This window comes from Prionailurus bengalensis, chromosome C2 (assembly GCF_016509475.1).
Source record: "Prionailurus bengalensis isolate Pbe53 chromosome C2, Fcat_Pben_1.1_paternal_pri, whole genome shotgun sequence".
NCBI classification, from domain to species: domain Eukaryota; kingdom Metazoa; phylum Chordata; class Mammalia; order Carnivora; family Felidae; genus Prionailurus; species Prionailurus bengalensis.
In genome coordinates this window covers 150,838,270-150,861,071 of record NC_057350.1, presented here as the reverse complement: position 1 = coordinate 150,861,071, position 22,802 = coordinate 150,838,270, and the positions used below count along the sequence as shown (strand labels likewise).

Genomic DNA, 22,802 nt, shown 5'->3' with positions numbered 1-22,802 from the left:
ACTGACTGCTACTGCTTCTGATCACAGAGGTGCAGGCAAAAAGGCAGCCACTCTTATTATACCTCCCTCACTGTGGCAAGTTCCTCTCCCTCTAGATAAAGTGACTTCCATATTTAAAAGACAGCATCCTTCTCCCTCACCTCCCCTCCCAACGTCCCCCCACCTCATTTTTCTGTTTTTCCTCTTTTGAAAACCAGACGGTAAAAAGCAACTACACATACTGAGAAAATCAGAAAGTCACCACTCGTGCCCGGGGAAAGGCGCACGCTCGGAAAAGACCTGAAAAGACCTTGTATTCACACAGCAAACTGATCCTTAGCATCAAGACAGCCTACAGCAACCACAAACATAAGTAAATGAACAACAAGAAAAAATAGCAAACCCTGGGGAAGTTGGAAAATCTAATTGATGGAGTTATCATTATTAGATTCAAATGTCCAGCTCTCACAAAGTTTTTTAAGACAGCATGGCATACGAAGAAATAGGTGAACACGGCACATTCAAAAGAGAAAAGTAAATAAATAGCAACTGTCCCTGAAAAAACCCTAATGGCAAATGTACTAGACAAATGCTTTAAAGCAACCATCTTAAATATGCTCTAAAAGTACTAAAGGAAGTTGTATGGAAAAGTCAAGGAAACAGTGTATGAACAAGATGGAAACATAAATAAAAAGCTAAAAAAGAAACCAAAAAGAAATTATGGAGGTGAAAAGTACAATAAATGAACTGGAAAATACACCAGAGAGATTCAAAGGCAGATTTGAGCAGGAGGAAAGAATTAGTGAACATTAAGATAGGAAAATGAATATTATCGAGGCTGGGAAACAGAAAGAAATAGATTGAAGAAACGTGAACAGAGCCTAACAGACCTATAGAGCACCATCAAGTAGACCAATATGCATACTGTGGAAGTTTGGGAAGAAAAAGAAAGAGAAAGGGGTAGACAGAATATTTGAAGAAAGATTGGTTGAAAATTTTCCACATTTGACGAAAGATATGAATATAAACATCCAAGAAGTTCAATCAATTCCAAGTAAAATGAACTAAAAAAAAAACAAACCCCACTGAGACACACTATACTTATAATTTCAAAGGCCAAAGACAAAGAGAATCTTGGAAGCATGAAAAGAGAAGTGACCTAACTCTCAAAAGATTTAAAAAGATAGATGGGGTGCCTGGGTGGGTCAGTCGGTTGAGCATCCAACTCCTCAGGTCATAATCTCACAATTTCATGTGTTCGAGCCAGGCATCAGCTCTGTATTGATGGTGCAGAGTCTGCTTGGGATTTTCTCTCTCTCTCTCTCTCTCTCTGCCTTTCCCCTGCTCATTCATGCTCTCTCTTTTTCTCAAAATAAATACATAAATAAAAATTAAAAAAAAATAGGTATCATACAAATGATCTTGTCCAAAACCAACAGGATGAAGTTAGAAAACAGTGATAAAACAAAAACTAAAAAATTCCCAAATTTATGGAAATTAATAAATAAACAACCAACGGTTCAAAGAAGAAATCAAAAGGCAACGTAGAAACTACTTAGAGATGAAGGAAAATGAAAACACAACATACCAAAACTTATGAGACATAGCAAAATCAATGCTAAGGGGGAAATTTATAGCTATGAATGCTTATATTAAAAAAGATATTTCAAATCAACAACCTAACTTTACAACTCAAGAAACTAGGGGGAAAGAAAAAGAAAAACTCAACCCAAAGCTAGGAGAAGGGATAAAACAAAAAACATTAGAGCAGAGATAAGTGAAATAAAGAACAGAAGAATAGTGAAAAATCAATGAAACCAAAAGCTGGTTCTTTTAAAAGATTAACAGAATGGACACACCTTTAGCCAGATGGACAGAAAAAAAAGAGAGAAAAGACTCGAATTACTGAAACCAAAAATTAAAATGGGAATATTATAGCCAATTATGCAGAATTAAAAAGGATTAGAAGACCGTACTAAGAACAACTGTAAGCCAACAAATTGGATAACCTAGAAGAAATGGACAAATTCCTAGACAAATGGACAAATTCCTGGACAAATACAGAACCTACCAAAAACTAAATCACAAATAAATAGAGAATGTGAATAGAAGTACAACTAGTAAAGACTTTCGATCAATAATCGAAAATCTTGTGACAAAGAAAAGCCCTGGACCTGATGGCTTCACTGGTGAATTCTATCAAACATTAAAAAAAAAAAAAAAGGCACGAATACTAATTTGTCTCAAAACTTTCCCCAAAATTGAAGGAAACATTTCCCAACTTGTTTTGAGAGACCAGGATCATCCTGATGCCCAAGTCAGACAAGGACACTACAAGAAAACTACAGATTAATATCCCTGATAAACACTGATGCAAAAATCCTCTAAAAAAAAACAACAAACAAAACTGTAGCAAACCTAATTCAGCAACAGCATATTAAAAGTACTAGATGTCATGAACAAGTGGGATTTATTCCTGGGATGCAAGAATGACTCTACATATAAAAAGGGATCAATGTAATACACTATAATCTACCCAAAGCAACCTACAGAGTCAGTGCAATCCCTATCAAAATCCCAACGATGTTTTCTCTAGATATAGAAAAACCCCTCTACAAATTCATATGGAGTCTCAAATGGCTCCAAATAGCCAAGACAATCTTGAAAAAGAACAACAAAACTAGATGATTCAGACTTCTTGATTTTATTTTTTTTTATTATTTTTTTTAACGTTTATTTATTTTTGAGACAGAGAGAGGCAGAGCATGAACGGGGGAGGGACAGAGAGAGAGGGAGACACAGAATCGGAAGCAGGCTCCAGGCTCTGAGCCATCAGCCCAGAGCCCGACACAGGGCTCGAACTCACAGACCGCGAGATCGTGACCTGAGCTGAAGTCGGACACTTAACCGACTGAGCCACCCAGGTGCCCCCAGACTTCTTGATTTTAAAGCTTACTATAAAACTACAGTGATTAGGGCCGCCTGGGTGGCTCAGTCAGTTGAGTGTCTGATTCTTGATTTAGACTCAGGTCATGATCCCAGGGTTGTGGGATTGAGGCCCTTGTTAGGTTGAGCATGGAGCCTGCTTAAGATACTCTCTTTCCTTCTGCCCCTCTCCCCTGCTAGCACACTCTCTAGAACAAACAAACAAACAAAAAAACCCCAAAACTATAGTACTTCAATCATTGCAGTCCTGGCATACAGACTGACATAGAGACCAACAGAACATAGAATAGAGAGTCCAGAAACAAATCCTTACACACACACACACACACACACACACACACGGTCAAATCCTTATACACACACACACACACGGTCAAATCCTTATACACACACATACACACACACGGTCAAATCCTTACACACACACACACACACACACACACACACACACACCCCTTGTTTTTGACAAGGTGCCAAGAACATCCAATGGGAAAAGGACAGTCTTTCCAACAAATGATGCTGAGAAAACTGGTACCCACTTTCAAACGAATGAAGGTACACCTAACACCATATACAGAAATTAAATCAAAATGGATCAAAGACTGAAATCTAATACCTAAAACTATGAAATTCTTAGAAGAAACGTTGGGCGAAAGCTTCATGACACTGGATTTGGCAACAATTTCTTGGATATGGCACCAAAGGCACAGGCAACAAATGAAAAATTTTCACAGGCAAACTGGACTTCATGAAAATTTGGAGCATCAAAAGATACTATCAACATTTTTTTTAAGTTTATCTATTCATTTTGAGAGAGAGGGAGAGAGGATCCCAAGCAGGCTCTGCACCGTCAGCACAGAGCCCAACACAGGGCTTGAACCCGCAAAATTGGAACATCATGACCTGAGCTGAAACCAAGAGTTGGACACTTAACCAAGTGAGCCACCCAGGCACCCCTATCAACATAATTTTTAAAAATCAACTGGGGTGCCTAGGTGGCTTAGTCGGTTAAGCATCCAACTTCAGCTCAGGTCATGATCTTGCGGTTCATGGGTTGGAGCCCCGTGTCAGGCTTTGTGCTGACAGCTCGGAGTCTGGACCCTTTTTCAGATTCTGTGTCTCTCTCTCCACTCCTCCCCTGCTCGCTCGCTCTCTCTCTCTCTCTCTCAAAGATAAATAAACATTTCAAAAAATTAAAAATCAGTCTACAGAATGGAATAAAATGTTTTCAAATAACATATTTAAAATGGATTAATATCCAGAATATATAGGGAGTTCTTGAAAATCAACAACAAAAAGTCAACTGGATTAAAAAATGGCAAAACCCTTGAATAGAAATTTCTACAAGAAGATATTCAAGTGACAATACGCACACAAAAGGAAGCTCAATAATACTAATAATTAGGGAAATGCAAGTCAAAACTATAATGAGATATCACCTCCCACCCATTAGGATGCCTACTATCAACAAGACAGAAAACGACAAGCTGGTTTGTTTGGATATAGAGAAGTGTGTACTCTTGCATACTATTGATGGGAATGTAAAATGGAATGGCTTCCATGGAAAACAGAATAGTGGCTCTTCAAAAAGTTAAAAACAGCATTATCACAGGATCTGTTTCCTGTGTATATATTCCAAAGAACTGAAAGCAGAGTCTGAAAAGACATTTGTACATCCGAGTTCACAGCAGCGTCATCCACAACAGCTAGGAGTGGGAAGGAACCTAAGCATCCATCAGCAGATGAATGGATAAGCAAAATGCAGGACACGCACACAATGGAATATTATTTAGCCTCAAAAAGCAAGTGAATTCTAACACATGGATGAACCCTGAGGACATTATGCTGAAAGACGCCAGCCACAAAATGACAAATACTGTATGACTCCGTTATGCGAAGTACTTAGAGTAGTCAAATCATAGAAACAGGAAGTAGAATGGTGGCTGCCAGGGGCTGGGGTAAAAAGGAATGGGAGGTTCTTGCTTAATGGGTACAGACTATCAGTTTCACAAGATGACAAGAGATGTCGAGATGGACAGTAGAGATGACTGTACAACATTATGAATATATTTAGTAACAGTGAACTGTATACACAAAAATGGTTCACGTGGTAAATTTTATGTTTATTTTACCACAAGAAAAAACAAACTGGAAAAAAATTCAACCAGCCCTTCATCCTTGGCCCAACTCACGTAGTTAGTTGTTCCCTCCACGGGCCCGAGGGCACCTGTAAGCCTATTAGAGGCTTTGCTATCTTTTGTTGTGTGATGAATTGGCTAGTCTGCGGCCGTTCCTTGATCTTATGCATAATGCTTATGAAGATATACTGGAGATCCCGTATATTTTCGGGGGAGTATACTCTGGATCTCTGTAACTCAAGAATCTATTGTCAGGAAGCTGCAAGTCTCTGGCTGAAACTGCTGCTCCACACTTCACTGAAAGAAAAGTTGTCCTGAGGACACTGTGGAAGACGAAGCGGAAGGCAACTTCGCGTTGTAACAACAACCACAACAAAGACCAGCTGTTGGCTGACGGCAAAGGGAGGTCTCTCATTCAGGAGAGGGTAGTAGGAAGCTGGGAAAGGGCAGAGAAGATACAAATTCGATAGTATAAATTGTTTTCTGCTGAGTAAGATGGGATTATATAAGGTAGAAAGGAGGACTTAAAACCTTTTATGATTATGAAAGTAACAAATGTTCAACTTATAAAAGCTGAAAGCTACAGATGGTACTAAAAAAAATAGAAATCACATGTCCTCCTACCACCCAGAGTTAACCACTGCAGAGTACGTCTGTCCTGACTACCTACTCTGCGTGGTAGGCGGGGACCGCAAAAATGACCAGGCAAATTTTAACCATGCAAAATGATCTTAATGAGTGGGGAAGTTACAACTGTGCCATGACCTTTAAAGTTTATCAAAACATTAAAAACTTTCAATATCGGGGCGCCTGGGTGGCGCCGTCGGTGAAGCGTCCGACTTCAGCCAGGTCACGATCTCGCGGTCCGGGAGTTCGAGCCCCGCGTCGGGCTCTGGGCTGATGGCTCAGAGCCTGGAGCCTGTTTCCGACTCTGTGCCTCCCTCTCTCTCTGCCCCTCCCCCATTCATGCTCTGTCTCTCTCTGTCCCAAAAATAAATAAAAAACGTTGAAAAAAAATTAAAAAAAAAAAAACTTTCAATATCAAGATTCAGTGTGTGTGTGTCTTATAAACGTGCAGAAGAATACATAAACAGTAAACCTGATATTTACTGCTGTAATCCAAAACATTACAAACAGTGAGAATTAAGGGTTTGTTTTTGTTTTTGTTGTTCTGAAAAAATACTTATCAAGAGTAGTTTGAATGGTGCTTGCTGCTTTTCTGTCATGTAACTCACCGTACAGAGAGAGCATTTTTTCTATGCCTTGGGCAACTGTCATGCTCCTTTCTAACTCTGGCTCACCTCCCAACATTTTATCCTTTATGCTTTCACTGTTGGAAAATAGCTCCCAGGATTCTCGTAATGTGAAGGTTTTCTTGTTTTTGTTTTTGCCTTTTTTTTTCTTTTTGCCTGCCTTACTCCCTCTGAGACTCCCTTCTTTTCTTCAAAATCACTTTCCTCATTTATGTAGATGACTTCACTTCCACGAAGTTCCTCTGGCTGCCTATCTAGAACCTCTTAACCACTGTCAACATTCCTGACGTCTGCTGTTCCTCCTGCAACTCCGTTTACATTAGTTTCAAATTTCCCTTGCATCATTAATCGCTTTTAGCTTCTTTGCTGCCCTTCTGTCTTTGTTGCACAATTCTCTCAGTCAATTATCCGCTTTTGTAAAATGCTTCATGGGTTTATCATTGGAAGACAAGGAGGCAACGTAACTACATGCTTTGCTGCGTGTGAACTAAATAATACATGTAACGTGACCAATCGCTGGCAGATTTTCACGTAAGTGCACGACTGGTCACTGATGATGACGCACATCAATTATGTACACGCAGATTTGTTCACTGAAGAGTTAGCAGCAAAGTCTGTACTTCACGCAATTGCTCAGAGTGAATCCAACAAAGTGACTGAAAACCGAACGATCTTGCGGAGGACTGATGTTATCTGGCTGAAATTTGTACATATCAAAGCCCCGTGAAAGTAAGGATTGCCGGGGCGCCTGGGTGGTTGAGTCGCTTGGGCGTCCGACTTTGGCTCAGGTCATGATCTCACGGTTCGTGGGTTTGAGTCCCACATCGGGCTCTGGGCTGACAGCTCAGAGCCTGGAACCTGCTTTGGATTCTGTGTCTCCCTTTCTCTCGGCCCCCTCCCCGCTTATACTTGGTCTCTCCCACTCTCTCAAAAATAAATAAACATTAAAAAAAAAAAAAGTAAGGATTGCCTCTGTGAGCATCATGACATATAGTAATTATAAAATGATGCTAATTTAAAATATATATACATTTTTGAATACATGTGAATTTTTTGTGATACATACTTTAAAATTTATTACATTTTACATTAGCATCCTACAATTAATATATATTCTGATATTTTCCTTAGCCTTATGTTACAAATATTTCCCCATGCTGTTAAATATGCTTGGGAAATATATTTAATAGCATAACAGCATTCTACCCTAAGAATGGAAATTATTTAATTTCTAACTGAGCAACACAGAGGTTATTACCAAAGTGTTTGATACCAAAGATAAAGCTGTGAAAATACCTGTTTACACAAGTCATTCAGTATTTCTCTATTTTCTGTGCATAAATTTTCTAGAAGTGGAATGACTATATTAAAGAATATAAATAATTTTAAGGCTTTTGATATGGACCTATGTATATTTTTATTTACCTCTTTTTGTCCCCAAAGTAAGCTTCTAACTTTGAAGCCCGTATTGCATTTTTAAAAATTAATTTTCTGGGGTGCCTGGGTGGCTCAGTCAGTTATGCATCTGACTTTGGCTCAGGTCATGATCTCACGGTTGGTGCGTTTGAATCCCACATCAGGCTCCGTGCTGACACTGTGGAGACTGCTCAGCATTCTCTCTCTCTTTCTCTCTGCCCCTCCCCCCATTCACACTCTTTCTTGCTCTCAAAATAAATCAATAAATTTAAAAAATTCAATTTTCTGTTATTCATAGTGTGCTTAAATGCATTCAGTGAAATTAACATTGGATATTTGCACTTGTGTTGTTGTGAATTGTCCACTCCAATCTTTTGCCCACTTTACTTCTGGGATATTTCTAGGTAATTTAAGTGGCCTCTTCCTAAACATCACCTCTTTACAGACACTGCTTCAAAAATGGACAAGTGTGGAACTTCAAAAACTGCAGGCTGTTATTGCCTTCTGGTCATTTGTTACATAAGTGAGATGTGCAAATATAAAACCAAACAATTCTGATGTGTTTGTGGCTAGTTCTAATAACGTTTGGAGCCAGTTATAAGAGTCCAATTAGTAACACTCACTTTTCTCATGGAGGCACATAAAACACTCAACCATTAATTATAAAGTCAAGACAAGCGTGCTGGGAACAAAGAATAAAATACACCCCAAAAACCTTTATTAACTAGACTTTGATTTTGGCATGACCCATGTTTCACAGTTCCACATTCAGTTCTGTTTCTGTCCCTCAAACTTCCTCTTTTTCTTCCATTGGTCTGCCCTGCTGCCCCGATCTTCTTTTGTGAAACACGTGACATGCTTTCATGTTAAAGCATCACTATTTGAAAGAAGGCTTGAAAAGAGGGCAATAAGAATACAGGAGTTTGGGTAATCAATGGGAGAGAACGATCTTTAGAGGGGTTGCTTTCTGGCACCCCCACCGCATAACTGAATGCTTGCCTACTCAACTTCACGCCGGCGGCTCTGGCCAACAACAAAATGCCATTAGAAAAACCTACCACTATACTGCAACCTCTTCAAGAAAAGGTATAGGAAGTCATGGCAGAAAACACACCTGCAGCTTGGGGATGTTTCTTTCCTATAGCTCCCCAAGTCCAAACACTGAATGTCAGAATCCTGCGTTGGGGGTCGGCGGGGGGGGGGGGGAGTCTCCTTTCAGAGAAAGTAATGATACTGAAGCTTCTATTTTGATGGCTCAGAGGATTTTATGCTCACTGCTGCTGTGGTGATTCCAGGGCTGGGTTTTTATATTTTACAGTTACTATAAGTATAGCAATTTTCCAGAAACAGAAGTCCTTGGGCAATGCTACCTGCCCTTTTGTATCCTTTCCTGTCAATCTAAGGTAGGATATGGGTTATTTCAGGAATATAGGCTTCCCGCTGAAGGTCAGGGCAACTCCTGCCAAGAAAGAGGTCAACCTCTAGGGAGAAATCCAGATGATGCAATTTTAAAGCAAACAAGCTCGCGAGGCATCATCATTACCAGTCCTAGGAGGGGCTGGCTTAGCGAGGGCAGGAGAGCAAGGGTGCAGATGAACTTTCTGGATAAATTTGTACTTGAATCTATGTCCTACCAAACATGGTCTATTCTTGGTTATACTGAGGAAAGGTAGAAAATATACTGCATTCGTCAGCAATTACCTTGCTCTCCTACACAAATGTTTACCAAATCCCTCCTGTGCACCAGACCCAAGAGCCAAGCTGGAAAGAAGAGACATCGAAGCCCAAGAGCTGAAAGCTGAGGGAGAGTTGGCCAAGTAGGAGGAGGAAGAGCATGTTCTGGGCAGAGACAAGGGATGGAGGAACATTTAAAGAAATGAAAAGAGGTGGGGTGCAGAACACAGAGCAGGGCAAAGAGAATCAAGAGATGATGCTAGAAACTAAGTGCCAGATCATACATGGTTTTGTAAACCTGTTAAGGAGTCGGAATTTATCCACGAAGAGTGGGGGATCATTGAAAGGTTTTAAGTCAATGAGTGAGAAGACGAGTTTGCAGGAGTCTTTCTCTGAAGAGAAAGCACGCCGCCTCCACTGAAGAAGACGGTGGGCAGGGCGAGAGCAGGCAAAAATCCCAGGGAGAAGGCCACCGTGGCCCTGCACGCACAAGATGGTGGTGGCCTTTACGACACTGCCCATGGGAATGAAGAGGGATGGCAGTCTGAGTTTTGGTGGCTTGATGGAATGGGGCGGGATGGCAAAGGAAAAGAGGCCAAGATGATGCCTGTGTTCTTGGCTTGGGCCACTGGGGGGAAATGAATGTCATTCACTGACACAGGACACAAGAGAAACAGTTTCAAGGAGGCGATTATGGATTTGTTTTAACCCTGCTGAAGCTGAGGCGTTTATGGTGCATCCAATGGAGATGCCCAGTGAAAAGATGGGCAGTGGCGAACTGGAAAGAGAGGTAGCCCTATTAAAGGAGGCAGTAACTCCTTAGAGCAGCTGCTTACTAGAGAGCTAACACGAGGCCCGATCTCTTGGCTTTGACTCGCAAATGGATGACTCAGGACCCCCAGCCTCCATCACCATAAAACCATCACCTGTATTTCAGGCCACTGGTGAGGCAGGCAGCATGCAAAAGAAACAACAGACAAGCCCATTACTATTTAAAGAGAAAAACCTATTTGGTTACTTCTTAAGAGAAAGAAATTAGAAAATGAAAAAAAGAAATTGCTTTTTCTCTCCTATGCTTTGTGGGGCACAATTTTTTAAATTGCACAGTGACGTCAGAAACACAAATTGGTAAGTATCTCGTGGCTATAGGCTAAAATGTTGTTCCTGGGAGAATCGTTAACTGCTTGGGAGACAGTGCAGGACAGGAAGCTTATGTTCTCATGCTCGGTAAGGACCACCACTCTGACCACACTGCAGAGGGCCATCTTCTCAATGGCCAAGGAATGCATGAGTTATTGCGAAACATATAAACCAGGCTACATACTGGCATCTCGAATGTATGCTAAGGTGAAAAAATTGAAAGCAATTATCCCTTGTAGTTTTGAAAATACCTAATTGAGGAAGAAGGAGGCTGTAACATAATTTCTTACAGCAATTGGTTATCTAGTTAGTTATAAAACTCATGTAGGATGTATAGCCTAGCTTTTCATTTTCTCTTCTTAAATAAAATATTACAGTCAAACAATTACCTCGTGCTGTCATTTCTTCAGGAGTCATGGTCAATTGGTTATACCCTTTCTTAGCCAGATCTTACACTATGGCTCCAATTGAGGGTTCAAAGATCCCACTGAAATTGTGAATTGTGTGCACAACTTTGCACATAAGGGAATCTATGCATTTTTCAGGGAAGAGGGTCTAGAACCCTCAGATTCTCAAAGCAGTTTAACAGTCAAAACAGACTAAAAATCCCTGTCTCCTATCTACCTTCCACTATGACTCTCCTACAGTGTATTGTAAAAATATGGGGCATAAATCAGGGGATGACAGGTTTTCTCTTCTCTTAAGGATATGTTCACTTTAATAGGACCATTATCTGGAAAGAACGTCAAAAGCCAACAAGTTCATCCACCTGCCTTTAGGCGAAATACCTCCAAAATTATCCACGTCAGATGAAAACTGAGAGCCTGTTTATTTCTCCCCATGGGAAAGCAATTCTAGCACCTCATTCTGTAACCTATTACATTTTTTAACAACCACTGTAAAATTTATCTTTGGTCTGTATGTGCTCTAGTTTAGGTCCTCAATTGCCTTAGTACTATTTTTCTTCACTTTATACACAGCTATAAATGTGTGTTAATCTTTTCCAGAGAAGATATATTGCAATGTTCTTGTCACAGGCCATTTTTAAAAGCAATGACTCTGGTGATCAATGGGTATACACACAACACAGCTCACACACATTAGGCAGACGTCCGGCCATATACTAGAACATAAGGGTGATCAAGTTGCTAGGAGTAAGAGTTTGGAGTCTCAAAGAGCCGGGGAAAAATCTCTGAGATGACACATCCCAGGAAGAGGACGCTCTCCTGCTGGGTCTGTCAGTCGGAAGCGTCAATGTGAGGCATCTGGTGGAGATCCAATCTAACCATGGGTCCGGAATGGGTGGTCCCTCAGCAACCCTCAGCTGTAGTTTGACCTGTGATGATGGTCCCGTTGCCCTCCCCAAGGGGACCTGTGTGTCCCAGGCTTCCCACGGACACTGGCCACCCGACTCCCCCTGCTTGCCTGCCACTCGCATAGCTTTGTTTCCTGTGGTCCTCTCTACACAAATTCTGGGTACCTCAGGCCTCCCAACAGTGGCACCCCTTCCCTCTGACGCCTGCCCCCTGGCTAGGATTCATCTGCATCCTCAAGGGTTGCTTCTTGTTTTCCCAGGAATGGTGAAACTTCTCTGGCCTGAGCAACCAGCAGATTTGTCCACTGTTCTATAGGCTGCAAGCGTTTCCCAATAAGTCTGACCCACAGCCTCAGTGTAGGGGTGTCCCTAGTCAAGGCTGTCCTTCCTTGACTACTCTCACTCAGTTTTAGGATACCTTATAGAGTTCTTTTTGAATCTTATGGTTACTCTTTTCTCATAGCTACTAATGTTTCATATTAAAATTCTCCTATTTAATGCCAATAAAATGGGCAATCTGGAAGAAATGGACAAATTCCTAGAAATATATACACTACCAAAACTGAAACAGGAAGAAATAGAAAATTGGAAAAGACCCATAACCAGTAAGGAAATCGAATTAGTAATGAAAAATCTCCCAAAAAACAAGAATCCAGGGCCAGATGGCTTTCCAGGGGAATTCTACCAAACATTTAAGGAAGAATTAACACCGATTCTCTTGAAGCTGTTCCAAAAAAGAGAAATGGAAGAAAAACTTCCAAACTCTTTCTATGAAGCCAGCACTACCTTGATTCCAAAACCAGACAGAGACCCCACTAAAAAGGAGAACTAGAGACCAATTTCCCTGATGAACATGGATACAGAAATCCTCAACAAGATATTAGCCAACTGGATCCAACAATACATTAAAAAAAGTATTCACCACGACCAAGTGGGATTTAAACCTGGCATGCAGGGCTGGTTCCATATCTGCAAAACTGTCAATGTGATTCATCACATCAATAAAAGAAAGGACAAGAACCACATGATCCTCTCCATAGATGCAGAGAAAGCATTTGACAAAATACAGCATCCTTTCTTGATAAAAACCCTCAAGAAAGTAGGGATAGAAGGAGCATACCTCGAGATCATAAAAGCCATATATAAAAGACCCAACGCTAATCTCATCCCCAATGGGGAAACACTGAGAGCTTTGCCCCTAAGGTCAGGAACAAGACAGGGATGTCCACTCTCACCACTGTTATTCAACATAGTATTGGAAGTCTTCACCTCAGCAATCAGACAACACAAAGAAATAAAAGGCATCCAAATTGGCCAGGAAGAGGTCAAACTTTCACTCTTTGCAGATGACATGATACTCTATATGGAAAACCCAAAAGATTCCACCAAAAAACTGCTAGAATTGATTCATGAATTCAGCAAAGTTGCAGGATATAAAATCAACGCACAGAAGTCGGGTACATTCCTATACACCAACAATAAAGCAACAGAGAGAGAAATCAAGGAATCGATCCCATTTACAGTTGCACAAAAAACCATAAAATACCTAGGAATAAATCTAACCAAAGAGGTGAAAAATCTATACACTGAAAACTATAGAAAGCTTATGAAAGAAACTGAAGAAGACACAAAAAAATGGAAAAAGATTCCATGCTCCTGGATACGAAGAACAAATATTGTCAAAATGTCGCTACTACCCAAAGCAATCTCCATATTCAATGCAATCCCTATCAAAATAACACCAGCATTCTTCATAGAGCTAGAACAAATAATCCTACAATTTGTATGGAACCACAAAAGACCCCGAACGAAAGCAATCTTGAAAAGGAAAACCAAAGCAGGAGGCATCACAATCCCCGACTTCAAGCTATACTACAAAGCTGTAATCATCAAGACAGGACGGTATTGGCACAAGAAGAGACACATCAATGGAACAGAGAACCCAGAAATGGACCCACAAACATATGGCCAACTCATCTTTGACAAAGCACGAAAGAATATCCAATGGAATAAAGACAGTCTCTTCAGCAAGTGGTGCTGGGAAAACTGGACAGTGACACGCAGAAGAATGAACCTGGATCACTTTCTTACACCATACACAAAAATAAACTCAAAATGGATGAAAGACCTCAATGTAAGACAGGAAGCCATCAAAATCCTCGAGGAGAAAGCAGGCAAAAACCTCTTTGATCTTGGCCGCAGCAACTTCTTACTCAACACGTCTCCAGAGGCAAGGGAAACCAAAGCAAAAATGAACTACTGGGACCTCATCAAAATAAAAACCTTCTGCACAGTGAAGGAAACAATCAGCAAAACTAAAAGGCAACCGACAGAATGGGAGAAGATATTTGCAAATGACATAGCAGATAAAGGGTTAGTATCCAAAATCTAGAAAGAACTTATCAAACTCAACACCCAAAAAACAAATAATCCAGTGAAGAAATGGGCAAAAGACATGAAAAGACACTTCTCCTAAGAAGACATCCATATGGCTAACCGACACATGAAAAAATGCTCAACATCACTCACCATCCGGGAAATACAAATCAAAACCACCATGAGATACCACATTACACCTATCAGAATGGCTCACATTAACAACACAGGCAACAACAGATGTTGGCGAGGATGTGGACAAAGAGGATCTCTTTTGCATTGTTGGTGGCAATGCAAGCTGGTGTGACCACTCTGGAAAACAGTACGGAGGTTCTTCAAAAAACTAAAAATAGAACTACCCTACAACCCAGCAATTGCACTACTAGGCATTTACCCACAGGACACAAGTGTGCTGTTTCGAAGGGGCACATGCACCCCCATGTTTATAGCAGCACTATCACAAAAGCCAAAGTATGGAAAGAGCCCAAATATCCATCAATAGATGAATGGATAAAGAAGATATATATATATATACACACACACAGTATATATATCTATACTATATATACTATATACTATATATATACTATATATATCTATACTATATATATATAGTATATATATACTATATATATATATATACTATATATATATAGTATATATATATAGTATATATATATATACTATATATATATACTATATATACTATATACTATATATACTATATATATATCTATCTATATATATATATATATACACACACACACACACACACACACACACAATGGAGTATTACTCGGCAATCAAAAAGAATGAAATCTTGCCATTTGCAACTACATGGATGGAACTGGAGGGTATTATGCTCAGTGAAATTAGTCAGAGAAAGACACAAATCCTGTGACTTCACTCATATGAGCTCTTTAAGAGACAAAACAGATGAACATAAGGGAAGGGAAGCAAAAATAATATAAAAACAGGAAGGGGCACAAAACAGAAGAGACTCATAAATATGGAGAACAAATAGAGGGTTACTGGAAGGGTTGTGGGAGAGGGGATGGTCTAAATGGGTAAGGGGCACTAAAGAATCTACTCCCAAAATCATTGTTGCACTCTATGCTAACTAATTTGGATGTAAATTTTAAAATATAAAAAAGAAAATTAAAAAAGAAAAAGAAAAAGAAAAAAAAAGATGTAGTACATATGCACAATGGAATAATACTCAGCCATCAAAAAGAACGAAATCTTGCCATTGGCAATGACATGGATGGAGCTGGACTGTATTATGCTAAGTGAAATAAGTCAACCACAGAAAGACAAATACCATATTATTTCACTCATGGAATTTAAGAGACAAAACAGATAAACATAAAGGAAACAAGCCACAAGAGACTCTTAATGACAGAGAACAAACTGAGGGCTGAGAAAGAGGTGAATGGGAGATGGGCTAGATGGGTGATGGGTACTAAGGAGAGCACTTGTTATGATGAGCATGGGTGTTGTATTTAAGTGATGAATCACTGAATTCTACTCTAAAACCAATATTGCACTATACGCTAACTACCTAAAGTTTAAATTCAAAATGGGAAAAGAAGAAGCAAAGAATAAAGAAACTGAAAAGATTAAAAAAAGAAAAAAAAATAAGTATATTATTTAAAAAAAAAAAGATAAAACTCTCCTATTTAAATCACTGTATGGTTTCTGCCTTCTGATTGGACCCACACTGATACAATCACAATGGTTTATTCTTTTTTTTTTAATGTTTATTTATTTTTGAGACAGAGAGAGACAGAGTATGAATGGGAGAGGGTCAGAGAGAGAGGGAGACACAGAATCCGAAGCAGGCTCCAGGCTCTGAGCTGTCAGCACAGAGCCCGACGCAGGGCTTGAACTCACGGACCATGAGATCATGACCTGAGCCAAAGTCGGACGCTTAACTGACTGAGCCACCCAGGTGCCCCACAATGGTTTATTCTTTAACTACGCTCACAGATAGTATTTGCTAACAGTGCATCTTCTATTCTTATTTTTCCTTCCAGTTTAATTGCATTATGGTTGAAGAGTGTGGTCTATACAATTCCTCCTTATTGGAATTTATTGATATGCTTTTAACATAACGCAAGACCAACTTTTCAAGATGTGTCTGGCAAACTGAACAGAAGGTACAGTTTCTGTTTTCAAGGTACAGAGACAGATATATTTCTCTTAGCTCCATTTTATTAAAATGTTTATACTCATTATACAGGCATAAACAAACTTCCTCTGTGAAGAGCCAGATAGTAAATAACATAGGCTTGTGAGCTATAAGGTCTCTACTCTAACTCCTCAACACTTATGAAGGTGCAAAAGCAGCCACAGACAATATGTAAACAAAAGGTCTATGTGGCTCTGTTCAATAAAACTTTATTTACGAAAATAGGCAGTGGGCCAGAGTTAGCCTGCAGGCCATGGCTTATCAACTCCTACTCTACATCATTACATTTATTCACTTGGTCTGTCAGGCGATGAGAAAGAGAAGTTAAATCTCTTGATCCTACAGTGTTTTTTGGATTTCCTCTGGTGTATTTTTGTTCCTTTCTTTACACAATCCTATGTTCTAATATATGACACCAAAAAGTTCATAGTTGGTATATACTCCTGTGGATTTTATTCCAGATCTTTGTAGCATCTTTTTGTTCTGTTAAAGACTTTTTTATACATTAAGCCTTATGTTAACGTTTAAACAAATTTAGAAAGAAAATATAAAAGAAGACAGTAAAGTTAAGATCAAAGACAAGTTTAACAATATATCTAACTGGAATACATTCACCTGTTAAAAGAAAGCAAATCTGAGGATGTAGCAAATACCAAAACTTGGTCTATAAGATACATGTGAAAAAGAGTGTTCTAGAAGTTTTGCCTATAATGGATTCTGCATTTCTTTCTTAAGATAGATCTTCTTCATCTGTCTTGTTTAATCTTTATTCTCTATAAATATAATTATCTAATACATCATATATTGCATCAATTTATACGTATGTGTATAAACACACATATATATTTTTTTAATTTCATGCTGTTTTGAATCTCTTATATAAAAGAGAGTCTGGTTTGTGTTAGTCTTTCCTCTGTTTTTGGGAGCCTCATCTGTTTCCTGCCCTTTGGCCGAAGAGAGAGCTGGCTGTCAGAGTTCAGTCCCCATACTCTGAGCTGAGCGGTGAGTGTTCTATTTTCCATGTAGCTTCACACAAAAGATCTTCTACACTAAAGATCCTTCCACCGTTGGGTTTGAGGATGTTCCCTGGGGTTTGGGGCTATTCCCACACTTCATTATGAGCCCACCGACACCTTTTTTTTGTGACTGCTTTACTCCACATATGCCATTATTTGATATAACCCAGAACTGACTGATTTCCCCACTTTTTTTACTCCATTGAACCAAACGTACATTTGTTGAACCCAATTAAGTCTACAGAATTAATTATTCATGCAAACTACATTTGCCTTCCTTTGAAAGCCACTGAGCAGAAAAGGGCAAATCCTAGCAATTCTGAGAGAAATGAAGGTCTGTCTCCATCTTCACTCGGTGGAGAGTGGAGGCCACAAGAGGTTAAGTTCCCTGGGGCTACAAGGGCCCCCAGTCCTTGGCTCCCCAAATCTGAAGAGGCTTTCAGAAGCCTTCACGGAATGTCACCAACCCACCCTCTGACTGAATGCTTTGTAGAAGTCACGTGTCTAGACACTGGGTCCTCTTTAAGTTTGGTTAAAACTGGTTGGTTGGTCCAAACTCCAAGTTCCTACTGGGCTCTTTTCATACATTCAGTGGTCTTGTGTAGTCTTACTTGTTTGCGTTGAACCTCACTTATCTCCCACATCTGTGAAAATTTAGGGAAGTGTTATCTAGGTCAGCATGCATGCTCCTATTTTAAGTGTGTTTATTTTGAGAGAGAGCGAAAGCAGAGAGGGGCAGAAAGAGACAGAGACTCCCAAGCAGGCCCCACATTCAGCACAGAGCCTGGCACGAGGCTTGAACTCACGAACCGTGAGATCATGACCTGAGCCGAATTCAACAATCAGACACTTAACTGGCCGAGCTACCCAGGGGCCCCTGTGTGCATCCTACTGTACTCCTGCAGAGTCCTGCATGCCGAGTACTACTCTAAAATATCTTTTTGAGAAATACTGATAATAGCGATTTCTTCTTCCTTCTTGGAATTCATTTCTCGAATTTTTGACCTCACGCTCATCAAGACGGATTTGAGAAATTCTGCCTTACATATCTACTGAAATGAATAAGCCATCTAGTTTTAAAATAAAGTAGAAATTTAGTGTGCCTAGGCCAAATAATCTTCTGAAATTTCTTTTGGTTCTAGCTTTGAAAAGAATTAAAGTAGCATAAAAAAATCACGGCATCGTGAAATTGAAATAAAATTACTACCACCTCAGGAGTGCTCTGAAAGACGCACGAACAGGTGAGCTCTTACCAGCGGAATGAGCAGGCTGATGAGGTCTGTCAGCGGTTTGCTCAGCAGAAGCAGGTCCTCTGCGGCTTGGGTGTCCCCTCCTGAGCCAGACTTCTGTGCCTTGAGCAAGAGAAGGGAAAGGGGTTCTTGGAAATTAGTCAGTTTGGCCAGAGGAGACAGATCCACTCAGTGTAGGAGAGGAAGGGGGCTGAGGAAGCAATCCCCCATGGCACCCTGAGAAGTTACGCTGTGTTATAACATGACAAAGAGTACTCTCAGTGCCACTGCCACCCGCTCAGGCTGCAGAGACAGACCCAGATGGCCCACAGATAAAGCAAGACCAAGGCCGTCGTTGACAGAATGATGTTTACATTCATGTACTGTGGATGGGACTTTATCTTTCCAACCATGCTGAGATGAGGTGCTTTTATGCACATTTTTCAGGTGAGAAAACTTAAGTTCCGAGAAGTTAAGTAATTTGTCGAAAGCCTCAAAGACAACGAGTGACAAAGCCGGAATCCAAATCACGAGTGCTCATTTCTCGTGAGCATGATTATACACAGTATACGATGCATGCCATCATCGTATAATTCTGGTATGCTTTCCTTCCCTGCGTGCACATGCTTGAATAACATCTAGAAGAGCTGTCCAATGTCCCAGTGCAATGTATCAGACATAGGTCTCCACTGCTTAGGAGGGACGGGCTTAAACTGCAATGGAAAAAGGCAATGAGAAGGGAGGGGCTCTAAGGTGTGTCTGTTCTCAGGAGTTTTTCAGAACTGTCCGATCTCCATTACAGAGGTGAATAATTTTGTGTTGAAAAAAGGCACTATTTATTGTGTTTGCTGCAGTATGTGCACAATTCATTCACACATCTCTTGTTTTTAATTTCACTCAGAGGAAATACGACTACTTGTAAGTAATGACCTCTGCCAGGGCCTTCAGAGAAGGCTGTATAGACTGCCTGTCTCAGGTTATTAGCCTGGACTCCCAGACTCTGTTCATGGAGGCCCAGGTCCTTCCAGACTTCAGGCCTATGGGTAGAATTTTTTTTTTCATTTTATATATGTATGTATTTATTTATTTTAAATATAATTTATTGTTAAATTGGCTAACATACAGTGTGTAAAGTGTGCTCTTGGTTTTTAGGGTAGATTCCCATGGTTCATTGCTTACATACAACACCCAGTGCTCATCCCAACAAGCGCCCTCCTCAATGCCCATCACCCATTTTCCCCTCTCCCCTGCCCCCTACCCGCATCAACCCTTAGTTTCCTCTCTGTATTTGAGAATCTCTTATGGTTTGCCCCCCTTCCTATCTGTTTGTAATTTTTTCCCCCTTCCCTACCCCCATGGACTTCTGTTCATTTTCTCAAGATCCACATATGAGTAAAAAAAATATATTTGTCTTTCTCTGACTTATTTCACTTAGCATAATACCCTCCAGTTCCATCCATGTTGTTGCAAATGGCATGATTTCATTCTTTCTCACTGCCAAGTAGTAGTCCATTGTATATATAAACCACATCTTCTTTATCCATTCATTAGTTGATGGACATTTAAGCTCCTTCCATAATTTGGCTATTGTTGAAAGTCCTGCTATGAACATTGGGGTACAAGTGCCCCTATGCATCAGCACTCCTATATCCCTTGGGTAAATTCTTAGCAGTGCTATTGCTGGGTCATAGGGTAGATCTATTGTTAATTTTCGGAGGAACCTCCACACTGTTTTCCAGAGTGGCTGCACCAGTTTGCATTCCCACCAACAGTGCAAGAGGGTTCCCGTTTCTCCACATCCTCCCCAGCATCTGTAGTCTCCTGATTTGTTCATTTTAGCCACTCTGACTGGCGTGAGGTGGTATCTGAGTGTGGTTTTGATTTGTATTTCCCTGATGAGGAGTGACGTTGAGCATCTTTTCATGTGCCTGTTGGCCATCTGGATGTCTTCTTTAGAAAAGTGTCTATTCATGTTTTCTGCCCATTTCTTCACTGGATTATTTGTTTTTTGGGTGTTGAGTTTGATAAGTTCTTTATAGATTTTGGATACTAACCCTTTATCCGATATGTCATTTGTAAATATCTTCTCCCATTCTGTCGGTTCCCTTTTAGTTTGTTGATCATTTACTTTGCAGTGCAGAAGCCTTTTATCTTGATGAGGTCTCAATGGTTCATTTCTGCTTTTAAATCTCTTGCCTTCGGAGATGCGTGGAGCAGGAAATTTCTGCGGCTTAGGTCAAAGAGGTTGTTGCCTGTTTTCTCCTCTAGGGTTTTGATGGTTTCCTGTCTCCCATTTAGATCTTTCATCTATTTTGAGTTTATTTTTGTGTATGGTATAAGACAGTGGTCTAGTTTCATTCTTCTGCATGCTGCTGTCCAGTTCTCCCAGCACCATTTGAAATCAACCACAGGAGAAAGTTTGGAAAACCTCCAAAGGCACGGAGGTTAAAGAATGAATGGGTCAACCAGGCAATTAAAGAAGAAATTTAAAAATATATGGAAACAAATGAAGATGAAAACACAACAGTCCAAACCCTTGGGGATGCAGCAAAGGCAGTGCTAAGAGGAAAATACACTGCAATCCAGGCCTATCTCAAGAAACAAGAAAAATCCCAAATACAGAGTCTAACAGCACACCTAAAGAACTAGAAGCAGAACAACAAAGAAACCCAGCAGAAGAAGAGAAATTGTAAAGATCAGAGCAGAAACAAACAATATAGAATCCAAAAAAAACAGATCAATGAAACTAAGAGCTGGTTTTTTGAAAAAATAAACAAAACTGATAAACCCCTAACCAGACTTCTCAAAAAGAAAAGAGAGAGGACCCAAATAGATAACATCATGAATGAAAATGGATTTATCACAACCAATCCGTCAGAAGTACAAGCAATTATCAGAGAATACTATGAAAAATTATATGCCAACAAACTGAACATCCTGGAAGAAATGGACAAATTCCTAGACACTTACACACTACCAAAACACAACCGGGAAGAAAGAGGAAATTTGAACAGACCCATAACTGTGGGCAGAATTTGAGCCACCTGCTTTCTCTGGCTCACAGGGGCTCGACTGAAAAGCAGGCACCTGCCTTTTAACCTCTCTATACTCAAGGGGAACCAAGGTAATCGTAGCGTGGAGCTTCCTTCTCTTCTCCCCACCCCCACACCTCCCGCTTTCCCAGCTGACTTTACCAGAAAGGTAGAATTTCCTTCCAGAAAACAAATGTGCAGCATCACCCTGGAGGTCTGAACCCTTCTGATTCTTGGCTGTTGATCCCGTCTTCTGAAGCACGGCCTGAGACAGAATCATGGCCTTTCCTCACTAACATGTTACCCTGTAGAGCAAACGGATTCTCTCTTGGGAAAGATAAGGCAGTCTTGCAGACCAGCACCTAGCTGTGCGGGGGCACGATGCCACAGCTTCCTTTCCGAACACACGGGAGCAAGCAGATGGGGCCACAAGAACAAGTACACACTGTGGGACTCTTCCCACCGGGACATCCAGTAGTCCTCCACAGCCTCTAAGATCTACGTGGTCATTAGTTACTGTTACCAAGAAACGTCTAGACTCTGCCCACCAGTACTCAGGTACCACCTCCCTACAAAGCTGCTAAGGGTTGTGGGGGAATGCTGCCTGTCTGCACAACAGAGAAGTTCAAACCAGGACCACAATACAAACTCGTCTCCTTGCAAAAATGTGGCACCACAACGGAAGCTCTGTGCACACGGGAATCCCAGCGGGGATGCAGGAGGAAAAAAAAGAAAAACAAATCCTGAATAACAATCTCAGGGGCCCAGGCCCACCTCTCCTTTCAGTCTGTCTCCAGGTCCTTAACACCACACTCCCTAAAGGCAGCCTCTAGATGGCCTGGGTCTGTGGGCCACTGTGTGCATTTTGTAAGGGGCCCTTTCCGCAGCAAGAATATTCTCTCTCTGCTACGACATCACTATTATCCTCTCCATCTAGGTCCTCTGCCTTTGCCTCTGGCCCATAACTCTCTTGCCCCTGTCACTGCCACACCCCCTCCCAGCCATCCAATGTTCTTGGCCCGCCCAGCTATAGCCTAAGTAAGGAAGGACGGTAGACTGAGCTGGGGCAGTAGGGGTTGAGAGAAGTGGTTGGACGT

At 40.7% G+C, this 22,802-nt stretch overlaps 1 protein-coding gene across 2 annotated transcripts in view; it reads right to left on the bottom strand.

The window, feature by feature from the left end:
* The window catches only part of ULK4 (unc-51 like kinase 4), a 592,138-nt gene that overhangs the window by 153,590 nt on the left and 415,746 nt on the right, over positions 1-22,802 (bottom strand). For both annotated transcript variants that reach the window (XM_043595665.1, XM_043595666.1), the window contains one exon: positions 18,698-18,796. In XM_043595665.1, the coding sequence (XP_043451600.1) occupies positions 18,698-18,796 (99 nt within the window). The remainder of the gene's footprint in view (positions 1-18,697; positions 18,797-22,802) is intronic.